At 36.9% G+C, this 17243-nt stretch overlaps 1 protein-coding gene across 3 annotated transcripts in view; it reads left to right on the forward strand.

Annotated features, from left to right (window-relative positions):
* LOC137628915 (transducin beta-like protein 2) overlaps nucleotides 1-17243 on the forward strand; it is a 90034-nt gene that overhangs the window by 12423 nt on the left and 60368 nt on the right. Inside the window, exons 1-2 of one of the 3 annotated variants that reach the window (XM_068360197.1) lie at nucleotides 6772-7193; nucleotides 13399-13608. In XM_068360197.1, the coding sequence (XP_068216298.1) occupies nucleotides 6989-7193; nucleotides 13399-13608 (415 nt within the window). In that variant the 5' untranslated portion in view covers nucleotides 6772-6988. Of the gene's footprint in view, nucleotides 1-6771; nucleotides 7194-13398; nucleotides 13609-17243 lie in introns of those variants that run through there. The other 2 variants (XM_068360199.1, XM_068360198.1) reach the window with 2 other exon arrangements.

A 17243-nucleotide genomic window follows, 5' to 3' on the forward strand; every position in this document is an offset into this window, starting at 1 on the left:
ATATATATATATATATATATCATTCATTGTCAGCCGTTACTAGTCCACTGCAGAACAAAAGCCTTAAGCATGACCTTCCACTCACGTCTCTATGGTCTTATTTTCTTATCTCGTTAATCCATCGTCCTCTCTTCCTTCCTCTGCTTCTTTTGCAATCTCTAGAGACCCGTTCTGTTATTTTACCGTTTATCTATTGTCCGTCCTCCTCTTCATATGCCCTGCCCATGTCCGTTTCTTTTTCTTACATGTTGTTAGAATATTCTCTAATTTAGTTTGCTCTCGTATTCTTGTTTCTCTTTTCTGTCTTTTAGCGTTATTCCCATTATTATTCTTTCCATAGCTCATTATTATTATTATTATTATTATTACTATCCAAGCTACAACCCTAGTTGGAAAAGCAAGATGCTATAAGCCAGGGGCTCCAACAGGGAAAAATAGCCCAGTGAGGAAGGAAATAAGGAAATAATTAAATGAAGGGAACAAATTAACAATAAATCATTCTAAAATAAGTAACAACGTCAAAACAGACATGTCGTATATAAACTATTAACACATCAAAAACAAATATGTCATAAATAAACTATAAAAGTTTGAGTTGTAACTGGCTTATGTTCTAAAAACTTAGCTTTAGTGAGGCTCCAAGATTATGATGCATAAGTTAAAAGTGGTTGGACCATATAATTAAATACTTTAATTATGAATTGTGAGTATGCATATATACAGTATATATATATATATATATATATTTGTTTATATTTATATACATACATACATGTATGTAAACACCCCACACACGTATATACATATATATATATATATATATTTATATTATATTATATATATATATATATATATATACATATATATATATATATATATATGTGTGTGTGTGTGTATGTGTGTGTGTCTGTCTGTGTGTGTGTGTGTGTGTAAACGAGCACAGCACGAAGAGATTGCTTCACGTTACACAGGCAAGTTCAGTAAGTACACGTAAGCGTATGGCTATCGATCTGCGCAGACCGTCAACCCTCGCTCCCCATAATAATGCTGGAGCTTAACATTACCATCGGAATAAAGTCTGTTTCTATTTATTTATAAACCAGTGATTATCTAATTCAAGATAGCAGTTGCTTAAAAGATCACAAAAGCCAATCATTAAATAGATTAAAATATTTTTTTTTCTTTTGAAACAGTTGCGTCAGATCTGCCAATACTAATTACTTGTTGCGTCAGTTTTTTCCTTCAAAAATCAATAGTACCGTGGAAGCTATACAGCGACACAGTAGAATTATATAACACAGTAATCCTCTTGCGTGGATATACGGTCTACAAAACTCTAGTAGTTTCCCCCTGCAAAAGAAAACTACGAATTTTTAGAGAAAACGGAATCAACTCCTCGACGTTTTAATAGGAAGTTTTTGTGCTTAAGGATTCCAAGAAACTGGTTTGTAATTCGTCCACATTTCTCTCTGATTACGTATGCATTGAAGGATTTGCCCGAACTTGTACGGAGCATGTTGTGAGAGTGGGAACTCCGGAGAGAGAGAGAGAGAGAGAGAGAGAGAGAGAGAGAGAGAGAGAGAGAGAGAGAGAGAGAGAGAAATTATTTTATTGCAAGTATTTCAACCATATAAGGTTAGGTCTAGACTGAAGCCTTATTAAAAACATGACCGCGTTTCCTGAGCTTCTGTAGTCTTAGCGTGACATCTAAATTGCATCTTTACTGTGAATAATTGTTTCCGTTTAACGAGCGCGCGTGTACACACACACACACACACACACACACATATATATATATATATATATATATATATATATATATATATATATATATATATTACAAATAAAGATAAGTAGGAAATATTTCAGAGGAGAGAGAGAGAGAGAGAGAGAGAGAGAGAGAGAGAGAGAGAGAGAGAGAGAGAGAGAGAGAGAGAGAGAGATCCTAATAGGAAATATTGAGGACGAAAGAATTTATTGCATCAGGAAGTGCAACGTTTTGAACCAAGTAAAAATTGAGAACAAAACAAAGAGAACAGAATGAAAACCAGAATATATATAAGAAATAGATGAGAGGGAGAGAGAGATACGATCAGAACAAGAAATAATGTCTCTAGACAATTGATGATATATATAAGAAAAAAATAGATGATGCCCTGACCTGCGTCAGCCCGGAGATAGAATGACGCAGGGGCGTGGGGCCGTTTCGTCAGACGACTCCTAAAGGGGGTACGTGAATTGCTGCGTTCATTTTGTCTACTACTTCCCGCGCGATTCCGTTTTCCCACCGGAAATGACGACGAAGCCGCTGCCCCTCTTCGTTCCCGGAATCTCTCTCTCTCTCTCTCTCTCCTCTCCTCTCTCTCTCATCTCTCTCTCTCTCTCTCTCTCATTTCTTCTTCCGGGAAGCTGCGTAGAACATCTTGCAAGATGTTTCTTACTATCACTCAGATTTATAGAGCGGAATATCTTGATTTAAAAAAGAAAAAGTAAAAAACGTTAAACAAAGCTTTGTTGACTTTTAGATTTAATTAAAGAACATTTTTAAAGCCTTAAAAGATATTAAAGAAACGCAAAGTTATCTCATGGATAGCTTAATAAACATTTATGTTTGCATTTTTTATTGCGTGTACCCCATTGACACGGAATATATATATATATATATATATATATATATATATATATATATATATTATATATATATATATATATATGTATGTATATATACATATATATATATATATAATATATATATATATTATATATATATATATATATATATATATATATATAAGGCTGATCAAAGTGTTTTTGACAATAGATCACTTAAACACCCTATAAAAACATCTTTACCTTCTTAACAAAAAAAAATTTTATCAACACAGACGCAAGGGTTTCTGATAGTATACTAAACATTCAACATGCCCAAGGGACTGTTTTTACGTTTAAGGTCATGTCCTATGGAACACACCAGGAGCCTCTTATAGATATGCCTAAAGACAATTCTTAGGCCTACGGAAACCGGCTGTATTGCGTCTATCAAATGAACACCATCGAAATTCACACTTTTTAAAAGACAATATTCTCTAAGAAACGTTCACAGAACTATTATACGAAGCCATAGATTTGTTTTGCGTTGAATGAACCCCAAGCGCGTAAGCTAGCAACAAATCTTAAGCCTTGCGCTAGACAACCAGAGCAGTGACCAAAGGATTTCCAGAACAGTCTATGGTTGTTCAGATAAGAATCATAGGGTCCCAACGTGTACGCACAAGAGTGCTGGCGTCTCTCTCCACCTTTTATTGTTAAGGAGACATCATTCAAGGAAGATCTCCTCAGGGGAAAGGTGTGTCTGTGCTTTCGCGGTGGGAAAAGTTTGGCGAGTTTTTTTTTTTTCTGGTACAGTTTGTTCGCTGTTGTTTTCAGTTCGTGTATGTGTTGAAAGGCAATTGTTTGAGTGTTAGGTGCTAAAGAAATAACTTTGTTTGGTGATCCGATTTTCTAATCATAATAGTAATTTCAATATCTTTTTCAAATAAAATTCGTACAATTTTGAACAAATAACTGTGTTGAAAAGCAGGAGTTTAAGTGTTACAACAGAAAAAAATCACCAATAGAACTCAGAAGGTGCTAAAAATAGCTACATATATTAAATCAATTTTGTTTATGAATGATAATTCGTTAGTTACTTTTTTTTCAACAATTGTAAGATTTTGTTCAGAAAATATCGAGCTGAATTCTCCTTGCTATAGGAATAACTTACTCTTACCCCGTCCAGGATTCGAGTCTGTACTCTCCAAGAACATAACCGCCCAAATCATTAATATGACGACGGAGAAAGTATTCACATAATACGATGAGTAAACATGTGTGACACCTGTGCGTACCACACCGTGGTGGCTAGGACATCTGTGAACGCGTTCGACAGCTGTGCTGAAAGAGAGAGAGAGAGGAGGGGGGGGGGGGGGACCAAAACGTCCAATATGATAAAAACAAACTTTTCATTCCGGTCCTTTCTCCCAATTTGCGTTTCATCAGAATTTGACCTCGAGGTAAAAGTGGAGATGCGTCATTTCCAAGTATATCATCTCTCTCTCTCTTCTCGGGAAATGACGTTGGAATTGAAATGGAGCCCTATGTCATTTCCTTCGTTGGATGGTAGATGTATTTTTTTTTTCACCGAAAAATACCTCTTATTGAGAGGATTACTCAAGTCTCTTATTTGATGGTGTTTTATTTAATTTGTTTTTCTTCTTTATATTATTATTTTATATCTTTATTATATTTTTTCCCTTCCGTACTTCATTACGTTGTTTTCCAGCTGCAGTTTGACTTAAAACAACAACAAATGCAGCCGTTTCTAGTCCACTGCAAGACAAAGGCCTCAGACATCTCCCTAGTCACGTCTGGTGTTCGGCCATTTTCATCACCACGCTTGTGAGACTTTAGTCTGATCGCTCACAGCAAACCAACCTAGTATGGGTGGCCTGTAGTACAGCGTTGCTGATCATGGTGATACATAAACCCTTTCATCACGTTAAGGTGCCCCCATTCAAAACGGGATGATAATAATAATAATAATAATAATAATAATAATAATAATAATAATAAATACACTCACTGAAAGTAATATATGCTCGGAAAATAAAATTGAAACATCTGACAACAGATGTTCGCCACCATGAGAGGCAGTAAACCCAAACAAACAATTTTCATTTTCCGCAATTAATTTCCATCACCCTTTCCCTTTCAATTCCCCTTGTGAAAGTTAACAAAGGCGCACTTGCTTTGAACCCATGGTTAAGCCGAAGCACGTGTTACAGCTGCAACACCTGCATCTATAACCTCTGTGTGGGGGAACTGTACCGTTGTGGTGGAGTCCTTACGATGCGTAGCCACCTTGGAGAATAAAATGGAGCCACGGAGCGGAAATGAGTGATTCACGCCAAGCTCCAACTGGGCGGGAAAGTCATCGCCCTGTTCTGTAGGTTTAACACTAACGGATAAAATCCGAATTAATAGTAAAACACATCACATCTGTGTAAGGGTTTAAAGGGCGCTCGTGAATGGCAGAGACAAGGGACATTCAGTGACAATGTCTTAGAAACTGAACGCAATTTGGGTAGGCCTACACTCTGACACATTATTCTTATTTCGCATCCTCTTGTTTTTTATATGAAAGATCTATTTTAATGTTATGTTACTAATCTTAGAATATTTTATTTTGATTGTTCATCACTTCTGTAGATCGTGTATTTCCATGTTTCCTTCCCTCATTGGGCTATTTTCCTTGTTGGAGCCCTTGGTCTTATATCGTCTTGCTTTTCCGACTAGTGTTGTAGTTTAGATATTAGTCCAGCAGATCTGTAGGCAGGGAAGAATCCAAGAGGCTTCCACAAGTCAAAAGCCCAAATTTGAACAGCTCATTCCCACTTAAAAAGAGAGAAAAAAATCCTTTAAAGATAAATCAAAATTTTCACCGGCCCAAATCCTAGCTTCATAAGTTAAAAATAGGCCTATGTTTTTTTCCTTAATCAGAACACAAGATAAACCAGTTTATCTATGAACCTAATCAAATACTAATAATATCTAGATATTTCAAAGTGTTTGTTCATATTTGTTGGCCTTATGCCAACCATGACACGCGAATAATGCAAGGTGTTTAAAGATGGCATTAGTCTTATTGCGGACCTCCAGACTCTATTACCAATCCGATACAATTTATTTCTCTTGTCATCGTGAGAAATAAAATGTAATTTCTGTTATTAGCGAAGACGTCTTCAAAGGAATAAGTCTTAAGGATACCGAGAACAAATACGTTCCCATTATTCTCCTTTTTCCTATTAAATATCTTCCCAAGTTTAACGTCGTGGTCTTTAAAGAAAGAAAAAAATCATGAATTCAAGATATTTCCTACTCCGGCGCTGCCTTGGGAATACGAATGTCATGGGATAAAACGATCATAAGCTAACAAACTGGTAAGACTTTATTTGATTATTTATAACTTTTAGTTAATTTCACTCAGCATCAATGATCTAGTCACTTATGCCAACATGCGAATTGCAATGAGTCATTAAGACGATCCTCGTGTACTTGGCCACATGTCCTTGGGATGCTGGACCCATGGGTTGTCCCGAAATATCCCATTTTGCGCAAGCATACTAAATTAGCGCTGGGCTGAACCAGTTCTTATCACTGAGAGAGAGAGAGAGAGAGAGAGAGAGAGAGAGAGAGAGAGAGAGAGAGAGAGAGAGAGAGAGAGAGAGAGAGATAGTTTGTTTTCCTACTTCCGATATTAGTGTCAAGGAAATTCCCCGAAGACGGGAAGAAGAGATTTGGAAAAAATAGTAAAGATAAAAAATTCCAAGTAGCAAAAAACAATTGATATAGAGTGCCATATTTGGTGTAATTTTATCAACTTGAAGGGACAAATTTACGTCAAAATCTTATTCTTGACATAAAATCGACGCTATGTTAAAATGTATTTACGTGTTTTACTGCCTTGTGCAACCATGAAGACTGCAGCCATAGATTGAAAATAGTACTGCATTGCAACTGTTTGCCTCTTTTCTCATTTTCGCGAAGTAAATGCCGAATTACTATTTGTGGCCGGAGCTTTTAAGTAATTTGAGCTCCACCAGTGTTATCTGGGTCATTAACATAATTATGGCTGGAAATAACACCTGTAATTAAGTCCGGCTTGACACAGGTGATTGGCAATGCCAGTTTTAAGACTTAACAGGTTTTTGTACAATTTGTTATTGTTTTGTACTTGAGACCGCGCAGTCATTCTGAGCGGAGACGGCTTCCAGGAAACACGTATAAGTGGAATTAAGGCGGAAATAATAGTTTCTAACTGCGTGGCAGTTGAGAAAATACTAATGTATCTTTTTGAAAAGACAAATTTTACATGTTTTATCAATTTTAATATTAATGTGAGTGGATTTTCCTGAATTGTTATTGTTTTGTCCGCGAAACTTTTCATCCTATGGTGGGTCACGCGGTGATTGGCCAACACGTGGCTGTGACGTCATTATACATTATGGCGGGACCCAGTACACACGCCTCCGTCTCCGCCGAAGATCCCACGATGTTGTTGTTCATATCGGTAGTGGTCGGTGCCACTATTATGGTCCTCGTGTGGCTTTTCAGAAGAGGGAAAGATGAAGGACAAGGCACCGAAAAACAGACAGGTGGGTCACAAGTCGGATATTGTCGGAAATAGGGGGTAGAGGATGTTGTAGCGGGGTCGGTGCTCCTCGGAGAAATTTCTGTTTTCACCGAAGGCGAATCAATGAGGCATTATTTACGGATGTGTTTCAAACTTTTGAATGTCTGACGAAGGGGAAATGTGGAGTACTTTTCGTATTCTAGGGCCATAAGGACCCCCGGATCCCGGTGTAGGTTAGTGGAACACGAAACGGGGTGATGGTCCCGCTATGAACCGGACCCCGCTATAGAGGCACTTCCTGCATTCCCGGACCCTGGGTCACGGGAACCGATTCCCAATTTGGGGTTGTTCCCGTCGAAATTCTAATGCTAGGAAGTAAATATCCCTTCGAGGAGATGTATTTTCCATGTGATAATATAAACCTGCAGAGTTTCTTACCCAGATAGAGCTTCATTAATCATTTCGTGGTAATGCGGGGAAAAATTCCCCGGGAACCGATTTCCATTGTTGGGAATGTTCCCGTCGATGAGCGAAATCTGGAATAATTCTGTTTAGGTGCCCATTGGTGTTAATCATTTTATTCGAAATTTAAACCATTACATAAGTAATTCGACTTTATTACCAATGCATTGTCCGGCCTAGTAATTTGGTACCCTAGAGGGTAGGTGAAACCACATAATATACAATATGTATATATGGAATACACCTGCATTTTATGAATATTTTGAATAAATGGGCGTGTATGTATGGTAGCAGCCACCTATATGTATAATGACGACTAACTAAAAAAATATGGCAGTGTTAAGGGGTTCGCTAGGGTGCCCCCCCCCCCCCCTTAGTTAAGTAGGGAAGGACAGCGTGTAGGTTAGGTGGGAGGATGATCTGGCCGCTGATAACCAAATGCTCCGAATACATTACCCCCAACAATATATCAATCCAGTATAGCCAATACTTGTCAAGCCTCAATTATAAAACAAAGGCTTTCACAAACTATTTCCTTTAAACCAATCCAGTGATAGCTTTGCCTTGGTCTATGTGCCATTGAGTTTAGCAGAGTCATTAAAGTAATACAATGGATAGTATTTTCCTAGTCATAAGTGCCATACTGTAAGTGTTCCCTTGTCTGATCGATTTTGTTAGTGAGTTTATCTGGCCTGTCTCGTTTCCCTCGGATTCTATATTTTCCATTGAAGTGTTATTCGTTTCCATCTGTGTTAAGATAGCTGGTTAACTGTTTTGTAATCTGCTAGCATTTAGATTTGTACTTTGTGACTTGATGTCTTGGGGAATCTAAATTTTTAGTTCCCAGAAATATTATTACTACAAACTAATCTACATCCCTAGTTGAAAAGCTGGGTGCTGTAAGCCCAAGGGCTTTAATAGGGGAAAATAGCCCTTTTGAGAAAAAGTTAATAACTATTGACTGCAGTTTAGAAGGCAAGGTTGGCCCTTTGTTTAAAGAGTATCTTCAATTCATGTATTCACATGATCTTGAATTAGCATTAGACTTTTTCCTAGTCTTTACAAGGTCTTAAATGAGTGATAGACTTCTTCCTTATTGTTCTGTAGTGGTTTTCAAAGGATCGTAAATGAGCGTTAGACTTTCAAACTATCTTAAAATGCCTTCCTGTTTGCCTAACCTGGGTGCCTGGTTTATTTAAGGTTCAGTTGCAGTACACACTTATTTGGAAAACTATCCTCGTAAAGAAATTTACACGAGAGGGTGATGCAGGTTGTTAGCCATCTTAAGGGCGTGACGATCCCTTCTCGTCCGAGGTCGTGCTGGCCGGTCCCTTCTCGTCCGAGGTCGTGCTGGCCGGTCCCTTCTCGTCCGAGGTCGTGCTGGCCGGTCCCTTCTCGTCCGAGGTCGTGCTGGCCGGTCCCTTCTCGTCCGAGGTCGTGCTGGCCGGTCCCTTCTCGTCCGAGGTCGTGCTGGCCGATCCCTTCTCGTCCGAGGTCGTGCTGGCCGATCCCTTCTCGTCCGAGGTCGTGCTGGCCGATCCCTTCTCGTCCGAGGTCGTGCTGGCCGATCCCTTCTCGTCCGAGGTCGTGCTGGCCGATCCCTTCTCGTCCGAGGTCGTGCTGGCCGATCCCTTCTCGTCCGAGGTCGTGCTGGCCGATCCCTTCTCGTCCGAGGTCGTGCTGGCCGATCCCTTCTCGTCCGAGGTCGTGCTGGCCGATCCCTTCTCGTCCGAGGTCGTGCTGGCCGATCCCTTCTCGTCCGAGGTCGTGCTGGCCGATCCCTTCTCGTCCGAGGTCGTGCTGGCCGATCCCTTCTCGTCCGAGGTCGTGCTGGCCGATCCCTTCTCATGCGTTTTGGCTGGTGGCAGTGACGTTCTCTGTCAAACTGCGTATGTCTAGGTTCTATAATTTAATAAGCAGAAGAATAAAGATAGAAAGAAATTGAAAATTCCGTAAGAAATCTGAAGCAATTTCTAAATAGCATTTATGGTTACTGAATAAATTTTGATTGTGTGAACGGATGACTTCAGTTCATATCCTCGGAGGATTAATAAAACATGCTGTCTGGACATTGCAGTCTTCCTGCGTTTGGCAAACTATAATCATTGCAAATGGATCTGTGGTGTATTGGATTTCCTATTTTATTGGTGCCTTTAAAACCCATATACTGTAGGGCTAAACTTGAAGTGAAGGCAAGTCTTTTTGTTCATTTAAAACTTGTAGGATTCTGCCTTACATTTTATGACTTCTGTCAGTCATCTAAGGGAGGAATGTGATGTCAGAAGGGATTTGATTAGGGAGAGAGAAGTGTCAAATTTGGTGTTTGATGGTGTAGAGATAAAATATTTAAATATCTTCTTTACCTTGGACTAGATTAATGAAAGCCTGGGAGCTTAATTGGGGATTTGGATGATTGATCTGTGTAATTTTTTTTTTTTTATCTACCCATGTTTTCTTTTCCTATACATTAAGGTAAATTGTTTTTGAAGTGGATCTTTTAATACAGTTGTCCATACGTTTTTTCAAGTATTTTTTAATTTTAGATTCCATAAGTACTTCCTTTATAGAATTTATTCAGTGGATGTTCATTTTACCATTAGGGTTTATTCAAAGATGAAAATTATAACTGAAATCATATAGTTGATGAGCTTTGCAAGAAGGGATAAAAATTTTGACTTAACTATTACTGTAAAAGCCATCATGAACTCTTTACATAGGTAAGTAAAAGGTAGCATATCAGTGTTACTATAAACTGTCAGGCCACTCCTATCTTATCAGTTATCATTACGCTGCTATTTAACTCTATCAGCCCAGCACCTTTTTTTTTTATTTATTAATTTATCATTCATAACCAGAGTACCCTAAATAGATGCTCTTTGTACTCCTAGCTTGCATATCTATGCCACGTTCGAGATATTTGGGCAGCGCAGTTCCTAGTCATGCTTCCAAGAATTTTTATCTGGTTTACCAAGAGTTGAATGTAGTTTATATGTATTTTATAAGTCTTATAATCCTGTAATGTTTTAATCAAAGTATTTTTTAAAAGGTAGCGGCTTGGCTTGTTTATAGTAACAAGTGTATAAATAAGAGAAGATTGTTAAACTGGCTAAAGAGAAGACAATTTTTTAGAATTTTATTTTCAAGTTTAAGGTAAAGTAGTTTGAAAAAAAATAGAATTCTCAGCTTTGATCTCTGGTCCTTTAATATTAGTTGCAACCCTTGTTGGAAATGTAGGATGCTATAAACCCAAGGGCTCCAACAAGGAAAATAGCCCAGTGATATAAGGAAACAGTGCCTGAGTGTAACCTTTCCAATGGATGATATTTTTATAACTTCATATTTGCCATTTTTTCTTTTTATTAGTTGGGCATATTATTATTACTAGCCAAGCTACAACCCTAGTTGGAAAAGTAAGATGCTGTAAGCCCAAGGGCTCCAACAGAGACAAATAGCCCAGTGAGGAAAGGAAACAAGGTCATAAATAAATGATGGAAGTAATAAGAAATAAAAATAAAATATTTTAAAAACTTTAAAACTTAATTCATAAATAACTATAAAGACTTTCGTCAGCCTGTTCAATATAAAAAGATTTGCTGCAACTTTTGAAGTTCTACTGATTCAACTACCCGATTAGGAAGATCATTCCACGACTTGGTCACAGCTGGAATAGAATTTCTAGCATACTGTGTAGTATTGAGCCACATGATGGAGAAGGCCTGGCTATTAGAATTAACTTCATGCCTAGTATTATGAACAGGATAGAACTGCCCAGAAAGCTCTGAATGTTAAAGATGGTCAGAATTATGAAAAATCTTGTGCAAATGCATAATGAACTAATTGAGCGATGGTGCCAAAGGTTAATATCTAGATCAGGAATAAGAAATTTGGTAGACCGTAAGTTTCTGTCCAACAAATTATAATGAGAATCGGCAGTTGCAGACCAGATAGGAGAACAATACTCGAAACAAGGTAGAATGAAAGAATTAAAACTACAGAATAGATTGATCACCAAAAATCTTTAAAAAGAATTTCTCAAGGCATTCTTTTGTGCAATTGAAGAAGACACCCAATAGTTTTCTCAAAAATAAATTTGCTTACGAGAATCATACCTAAAATTTGTCATACAAAGTTGAGGAAACATAATCAGTGCTGAGATCCTGGTGCTGAGGAGCCACTGTCCTTGGCCTATTTACAATCGTACTTTGAGTTTTGTTAGGATTATACTTCATACCCCATACTTTGCACCATGTACTAATTTTAGCTAGATATCTATGAAGGGATTCAGCAGCCCCAGATCTGTATTCAGGGGATGGAATTAATGCAAAGAGAAACATCATCTGCATATGCAATGAGCTTGTTTTCTAGGCCAAACCACATGTCAAGTGTCTATAAGATGAAAAGTAATGGGCCAAGAACACTACCCTGTGGAACACCAGATATCACATTCCTATACTCACTATGGTGTACATCAACAACTCTTTGAGATCTATTACTTAAAAATTCCATAATAATGCTAAGAAATTACCCACCCACTCCCAACTGTTTGAGTTTGAAAGCAAGGACCTCATGATTAACACGGTCAAAGGTATCACTAAAATCATGTTGATCCCTTCTCATCTGAGGTCATGTTGATCCCTTCTCATCTGAGGTCATGTTGACCCCTTCTCGTTGCAACACTATATGTATCTGAGGTCAGGGTAACATCCAGGCACAAGAGAACATGCCTAAATATATTATACTGAAGGGGTACTGGCTAAATATTTTAAGAGTATTGTGCTCAAGCCATCTAAAAGGACCTCGATTTTAGTTAGATATGTTGCACGCACACATTCTAACTACAACCCACTGGTTTGGTAATTTGTGAGTCTGGTTTCAGAGTGTACCTCTCAAGGTACCCCCTCTCACCTGGTTATGACCACACCCTCCCCCCCTGTGTTGCAAGAAAGGGTGTATATATATATGTGTGTATTGTATATAATCACATGTACAGAGAAAAAAGAGACTTTCTCCTTATATAGGGGAAATTGAAGTGTCACTAACATGCCCCCCAAAAAGTAATGAAGTGGCTTTCGTGCAGATGTATTAGTAAACTTCACCTTATCCTGGTGGTTGATAAACTAATTTATGGTAATTAGGTTGCTGCCCTCTTTCCCCAGTAACATAGATAACTGTTATCTGAAGGGGACCTGCATTTTAATTAGGACAACTGTGAATTGTTCCAGTAAGTGCTGTTATCAAAACGAAAATTCAGAATCAGGTTATATAACCCAGTAAATAGTTGTTGTTTTCAATTGTGGTCTCTGGTGGTTGATAGGCAGTTCATCGCTGGTCTTCATAGCATCTCTGTTGTTCTCTGGAATGGAGTCGATCCCGGTTGAATTCGGTTAGCTAAAGATTTGTTTATCAAGGGATTGAATAAGTCGACCTCTTTGTGCAGGTCTTTCAACAGAAAAAGAAAGAGGAAGTCATGGTATTGGCTGGAGGTGGTAAGCGGGTATCAGCATGCCATTAAGTTTTGATAGAATCATATTGGTGGTGTAATTTCATTGGCGTAAGAATTTTAAAATTACTGTTTTTTCACGGAATCCTGTTGGTGTAATTTTACAAGGTTAAGAATTATAATTACAGTGTCTCAATTATTTATTTTAATTGTCTTATTGCTGATGTAATTTTCAGAGGAAATAGCTTAACTTAAAAAATTTTGACCTTATATCATAGAATCATTGATGTTTTGTATCAGACACTGACGTTGTTTTGAATTTCAGGCGAAAAGAAAGGAACTGGAGATAACACATCGTCGAAAAAGGGAATGACCAAAGTGTCCAAGAAAAAAGTATTTCAAGATTGGAAGAAGGGTCCCACTGCCCCAATTTACACCCACCCCGAATTAATCACGTCGCTGAAGGGCCACACGGGGAACATCACAAGCGGTAGTTATTCAGCTAACGGAAAGCACTTCATCTCCGCTGCGGATGGTGAGTTTGATTTTGTGTTGAAGCTGAAAGGGGTTTTTAAAGCTTGCAGAATTTAAAGCAGGCATGGGCAACCTATGGTCCACTAGGTGTTATGCGTCCCAAGAGAATTTGTAGATTACTAAAACTATAAATACAGAAGGTCATGTTTTTAAGTCTAATTTTGTTAAATTTTGTTCTAGGGTAGGCTTGACCTGGATCCCATGCCAATGATTTCCAACTATAAAAGTCAACAAATAAGTTGTTTCCTATGAATTAGATATCAGGTTATTACAAATGTTGTTTTGCTTACAGTATTTCTTTATCCTATCCTTATTTTCAATTTGACTTTTTTTTTTTTTTTTTAAGTAGAGGACCTTCCATTAATCATCATTAGCAAATAATGAAAGGTATATCAGTTTTATGTAAATTTTCAGACAAAACGGGAAAATTTATATTGGGCATGTAATATTTCTTGCATGTATGTTATTGTGTAGCCTTCACTCACTTGGATAAAGTAAATGTGGCCACCAGATAGCAAACAGTTGCCCATGCCTGATTTAAAGGGTCTTATCTACATTACCTTTTTGATATATACAAACTGGTTTTAATGTTCACAACTGTTGTTGGTTTTTATTAATCCAGCCCATGTTTAGTGAGCAGCAATCCAAGGGCTTAAAAATATGTTCCAAGTACTACATGTTGACTGCTTCCTTAAGTATGGATTATAATTTCTCTCTTGTTTCTTGTAAGACAAAAAGATTTTCTGGAGAATATGATTTTCAAGTGGCCTAATTTTGGTAGGGGTGGCCTAGGGAAAGTCATGTGCTGTATCTCGTCAGTCTTCCTGTCGTTCAAAGGTGTGAATATTTCCTAGACTCAATGTTAAATGAGGTAACCCAGCTAGACTTTTATAATTGTTGGTTCTGACCAATTCTATCGTTACTGGTATGTAGGCTTTTTATGATGGTTGGAAGAGTGTATCTCACAATAATCCCTTTCAACAATTAAGAGTAGGAATTGATTTTCAGTATATCATCATCATATCTTCCTACGCCTGTTGGCGCAAAGAGCCTCTGTTAAATTTCACCAGTCTCTATCTTAAGCTTTTAATGCGTTCAGTAAATACACATGTTGAATTTAGCCGTTGGATTTCTAGATCCGACATCTAGTTCTGTTACCAATATGAAAGTGATTCAGTAGGTGATGGAAGTTATTACTAGGAACAAAAATAAGTGGGTCGTCTCTTAATTTGCTGATTAATACATTTGTCCCATTGCAGTATCTTTGATAAAGTTTTTATTTTTATCTTGAAATATGATGACTAGTGTAAGTTTTTCTTTTGCCCTAACAACTTATCTAGAAGTTCAAGTGTAGACAGTCGTATTCTTTAGTTAGATCTTTTGAACATTTCTGAGAAATCCATGAGGTTAGATTTATTTTATAATTAATGCTGGTTGCATGTCAGTTTAATAGACCTGATGTCTTAAGTGCTTCTGTTTCAGACTCCAAAACTTTTTTTTCCAAGTGCAATGCTGGTACAGTAAACAATTTTATTCATATTTTCATCTGGTAACAGCTTATTGAGGCTAAACATCAACTAATCAATCGATCTATTTGCCTTAAGTGGGAAAAGTCCTCATTAACATCACTATTTGATCGTCATATATTGGTGGATTGGTGAATATATCTAGAAATAACTTCGCTTTAGTTTTTACTTTTATGTTTCCAAGGTTTTGATGGTTGTAGTACAGGATTGCTGGAACATGAATAATATATTTCCATTTTGTTTTGGGATGGCTTGTAGCACGGTATGCCTCGTCAGTAATGATTTCTACTAATTACTTGCCAATGTGGTGGGAATAAGGCTTTTTTTTTTATAATTTCTTCTCTGTACAAGCCAATATTTTGCATATTTCTTTTTATATAACAATGGTTACCCAATTGTTTTTGGAATCTTATGGTACACTAGTTATAATTTTTCTAATTGCTGGTGAAGGGGGTTTTGGCTTTTTTTTTTATTTAATTTATATTTTATTCTTTCAATGCATTAAGCCCATATTTTGTAGATTTCTTTTCATAAAACTACTATTGAAACATATAAGTTTGGTTATTGTCTTGTTTTATTGTACCGCGGGGGATTGGTACGGTATATAAAACCATAATGAATTCTCTCTTACAATCTTTTGCATGAAGGTACTGTATTCTATGGGCTTTGAGATAATAAATTTGCATTAGAAAATGTACTCTTCTAACTAGTAGTCCCTCCTTGCATTTAGAAATATCAACTTTCTCTTCTGGCACAGCTGAATCTTGCAAGCTGTACATTAGTCCATCTTAACTCAACCTCGTCTCTTGGATAAGTCTACACGTTAGGTTTGTGGATTGGTCTCGTTATTAACTGTCTGTGTGCAAGTTTTTCTTTGCTGAGGCAGCTGACTTTCATGATTGTTTGCAATATCTCCAAAGAATTGTTTGATTATGTTTAAAGAAGTGACAAGGAACAGTTGAAAGAAACAAATATATTAGAAGTTGAATTTGTAGAATAAAGTAGTGTGAAGATTGCTAAGGAATTTGTGAAAAAAAAAGATTAGGGTATTATTATTATTACTAGCTAGGCTACAACCCTGGTTGGAAAAGCAGAATGCTATTTGATGATTTCAATAGGAAAAAAGTCCAGTGAGGAAAGGGAATAAAATACAACAAAAGTAATGAAAGATTAAGATAACATTTTAAGAATGGATCTGATGAATGTTCTGCATATGAATAATTTGAGATAAATTAATCAAAACTTCACTCTAGGTAAGGGTATAAATTTTATCCAAAAATCTGATTGCTCTGGATATGGGTAAATGGAGATAAATTTATTTTATGCAAATACATTTTTGATGAAGCAAAAAAGGCATGTAAAGTGCTGCTTTTAATTGTTTTTATTATTGTTATTAGCTAAGCTACAACCCTAGTTGGAAAAGAAAGATGCTCCAATAAGGGAAAATAGCCCAGTAAGGGAATAAATAAATGTGAAAAAAATTTGATAGAATATTAATGTCAAAACATGTTATATATAAACTATAAGAAGACTTATGTCAGGCTTGATAGAATATTAATGTCAAAACATGTTATATATGAACTATAAGAAGACTTATGTCAGCCTGTTCAACATAAAATATTTGTTGCAAGTTTGTACTTTTGAAGTTTACAGATTCAACTACCCGATCAGGTAGATCATTCCACAACTTGGTCACAGATGGAATAAAATACTGTATTGCTGTAGTTATGAGTTTTGGTGCTGAAGCTTTTTCCTTTAATATGACTAGTTGGTTTTGGAAAAATCAGTTTGTTAAATTCCTTCATCAGCCATATCTTTTCAAGATTGCAGTATATCTAGTATGCTTCTGAAAAGAAAATCTATTTGCAATCCCAAGCCTTTGTACAAAGGAATGAATGATTGGTAATTATCTGGTATCATAACATCAGTGGTCATTGATACCAATTGGAGTATGATTAAGAGAATCAAAAATAAACTATATATATGTAATAAGATATTCAAGATAATGTATATCTTTTGAAAAGATATTAAGAAGGCTAGCATCCAATATGAATTGAAAAGTACCACTGGCATCATACACAAACTTTTCTAAGAATCTTGTTGTGGAAGT

This window comes from Palaemon carinicauda, chromosome 36, assembly GCF_036898095.1.
Source record: "Palaemon carinicauda isolate YSFRI2023 chromosome 36, ASM3689809v2, whole genome shotgun sequence".
In the NCBI taxonomy this organism is placed as follows: domain Eukaryota; kingdom Metazoa; phylum Arthropoda; class Malacostraca; order Decapoda; family Palaemonidae; genus Palaemon; species Palaemon carinicauda.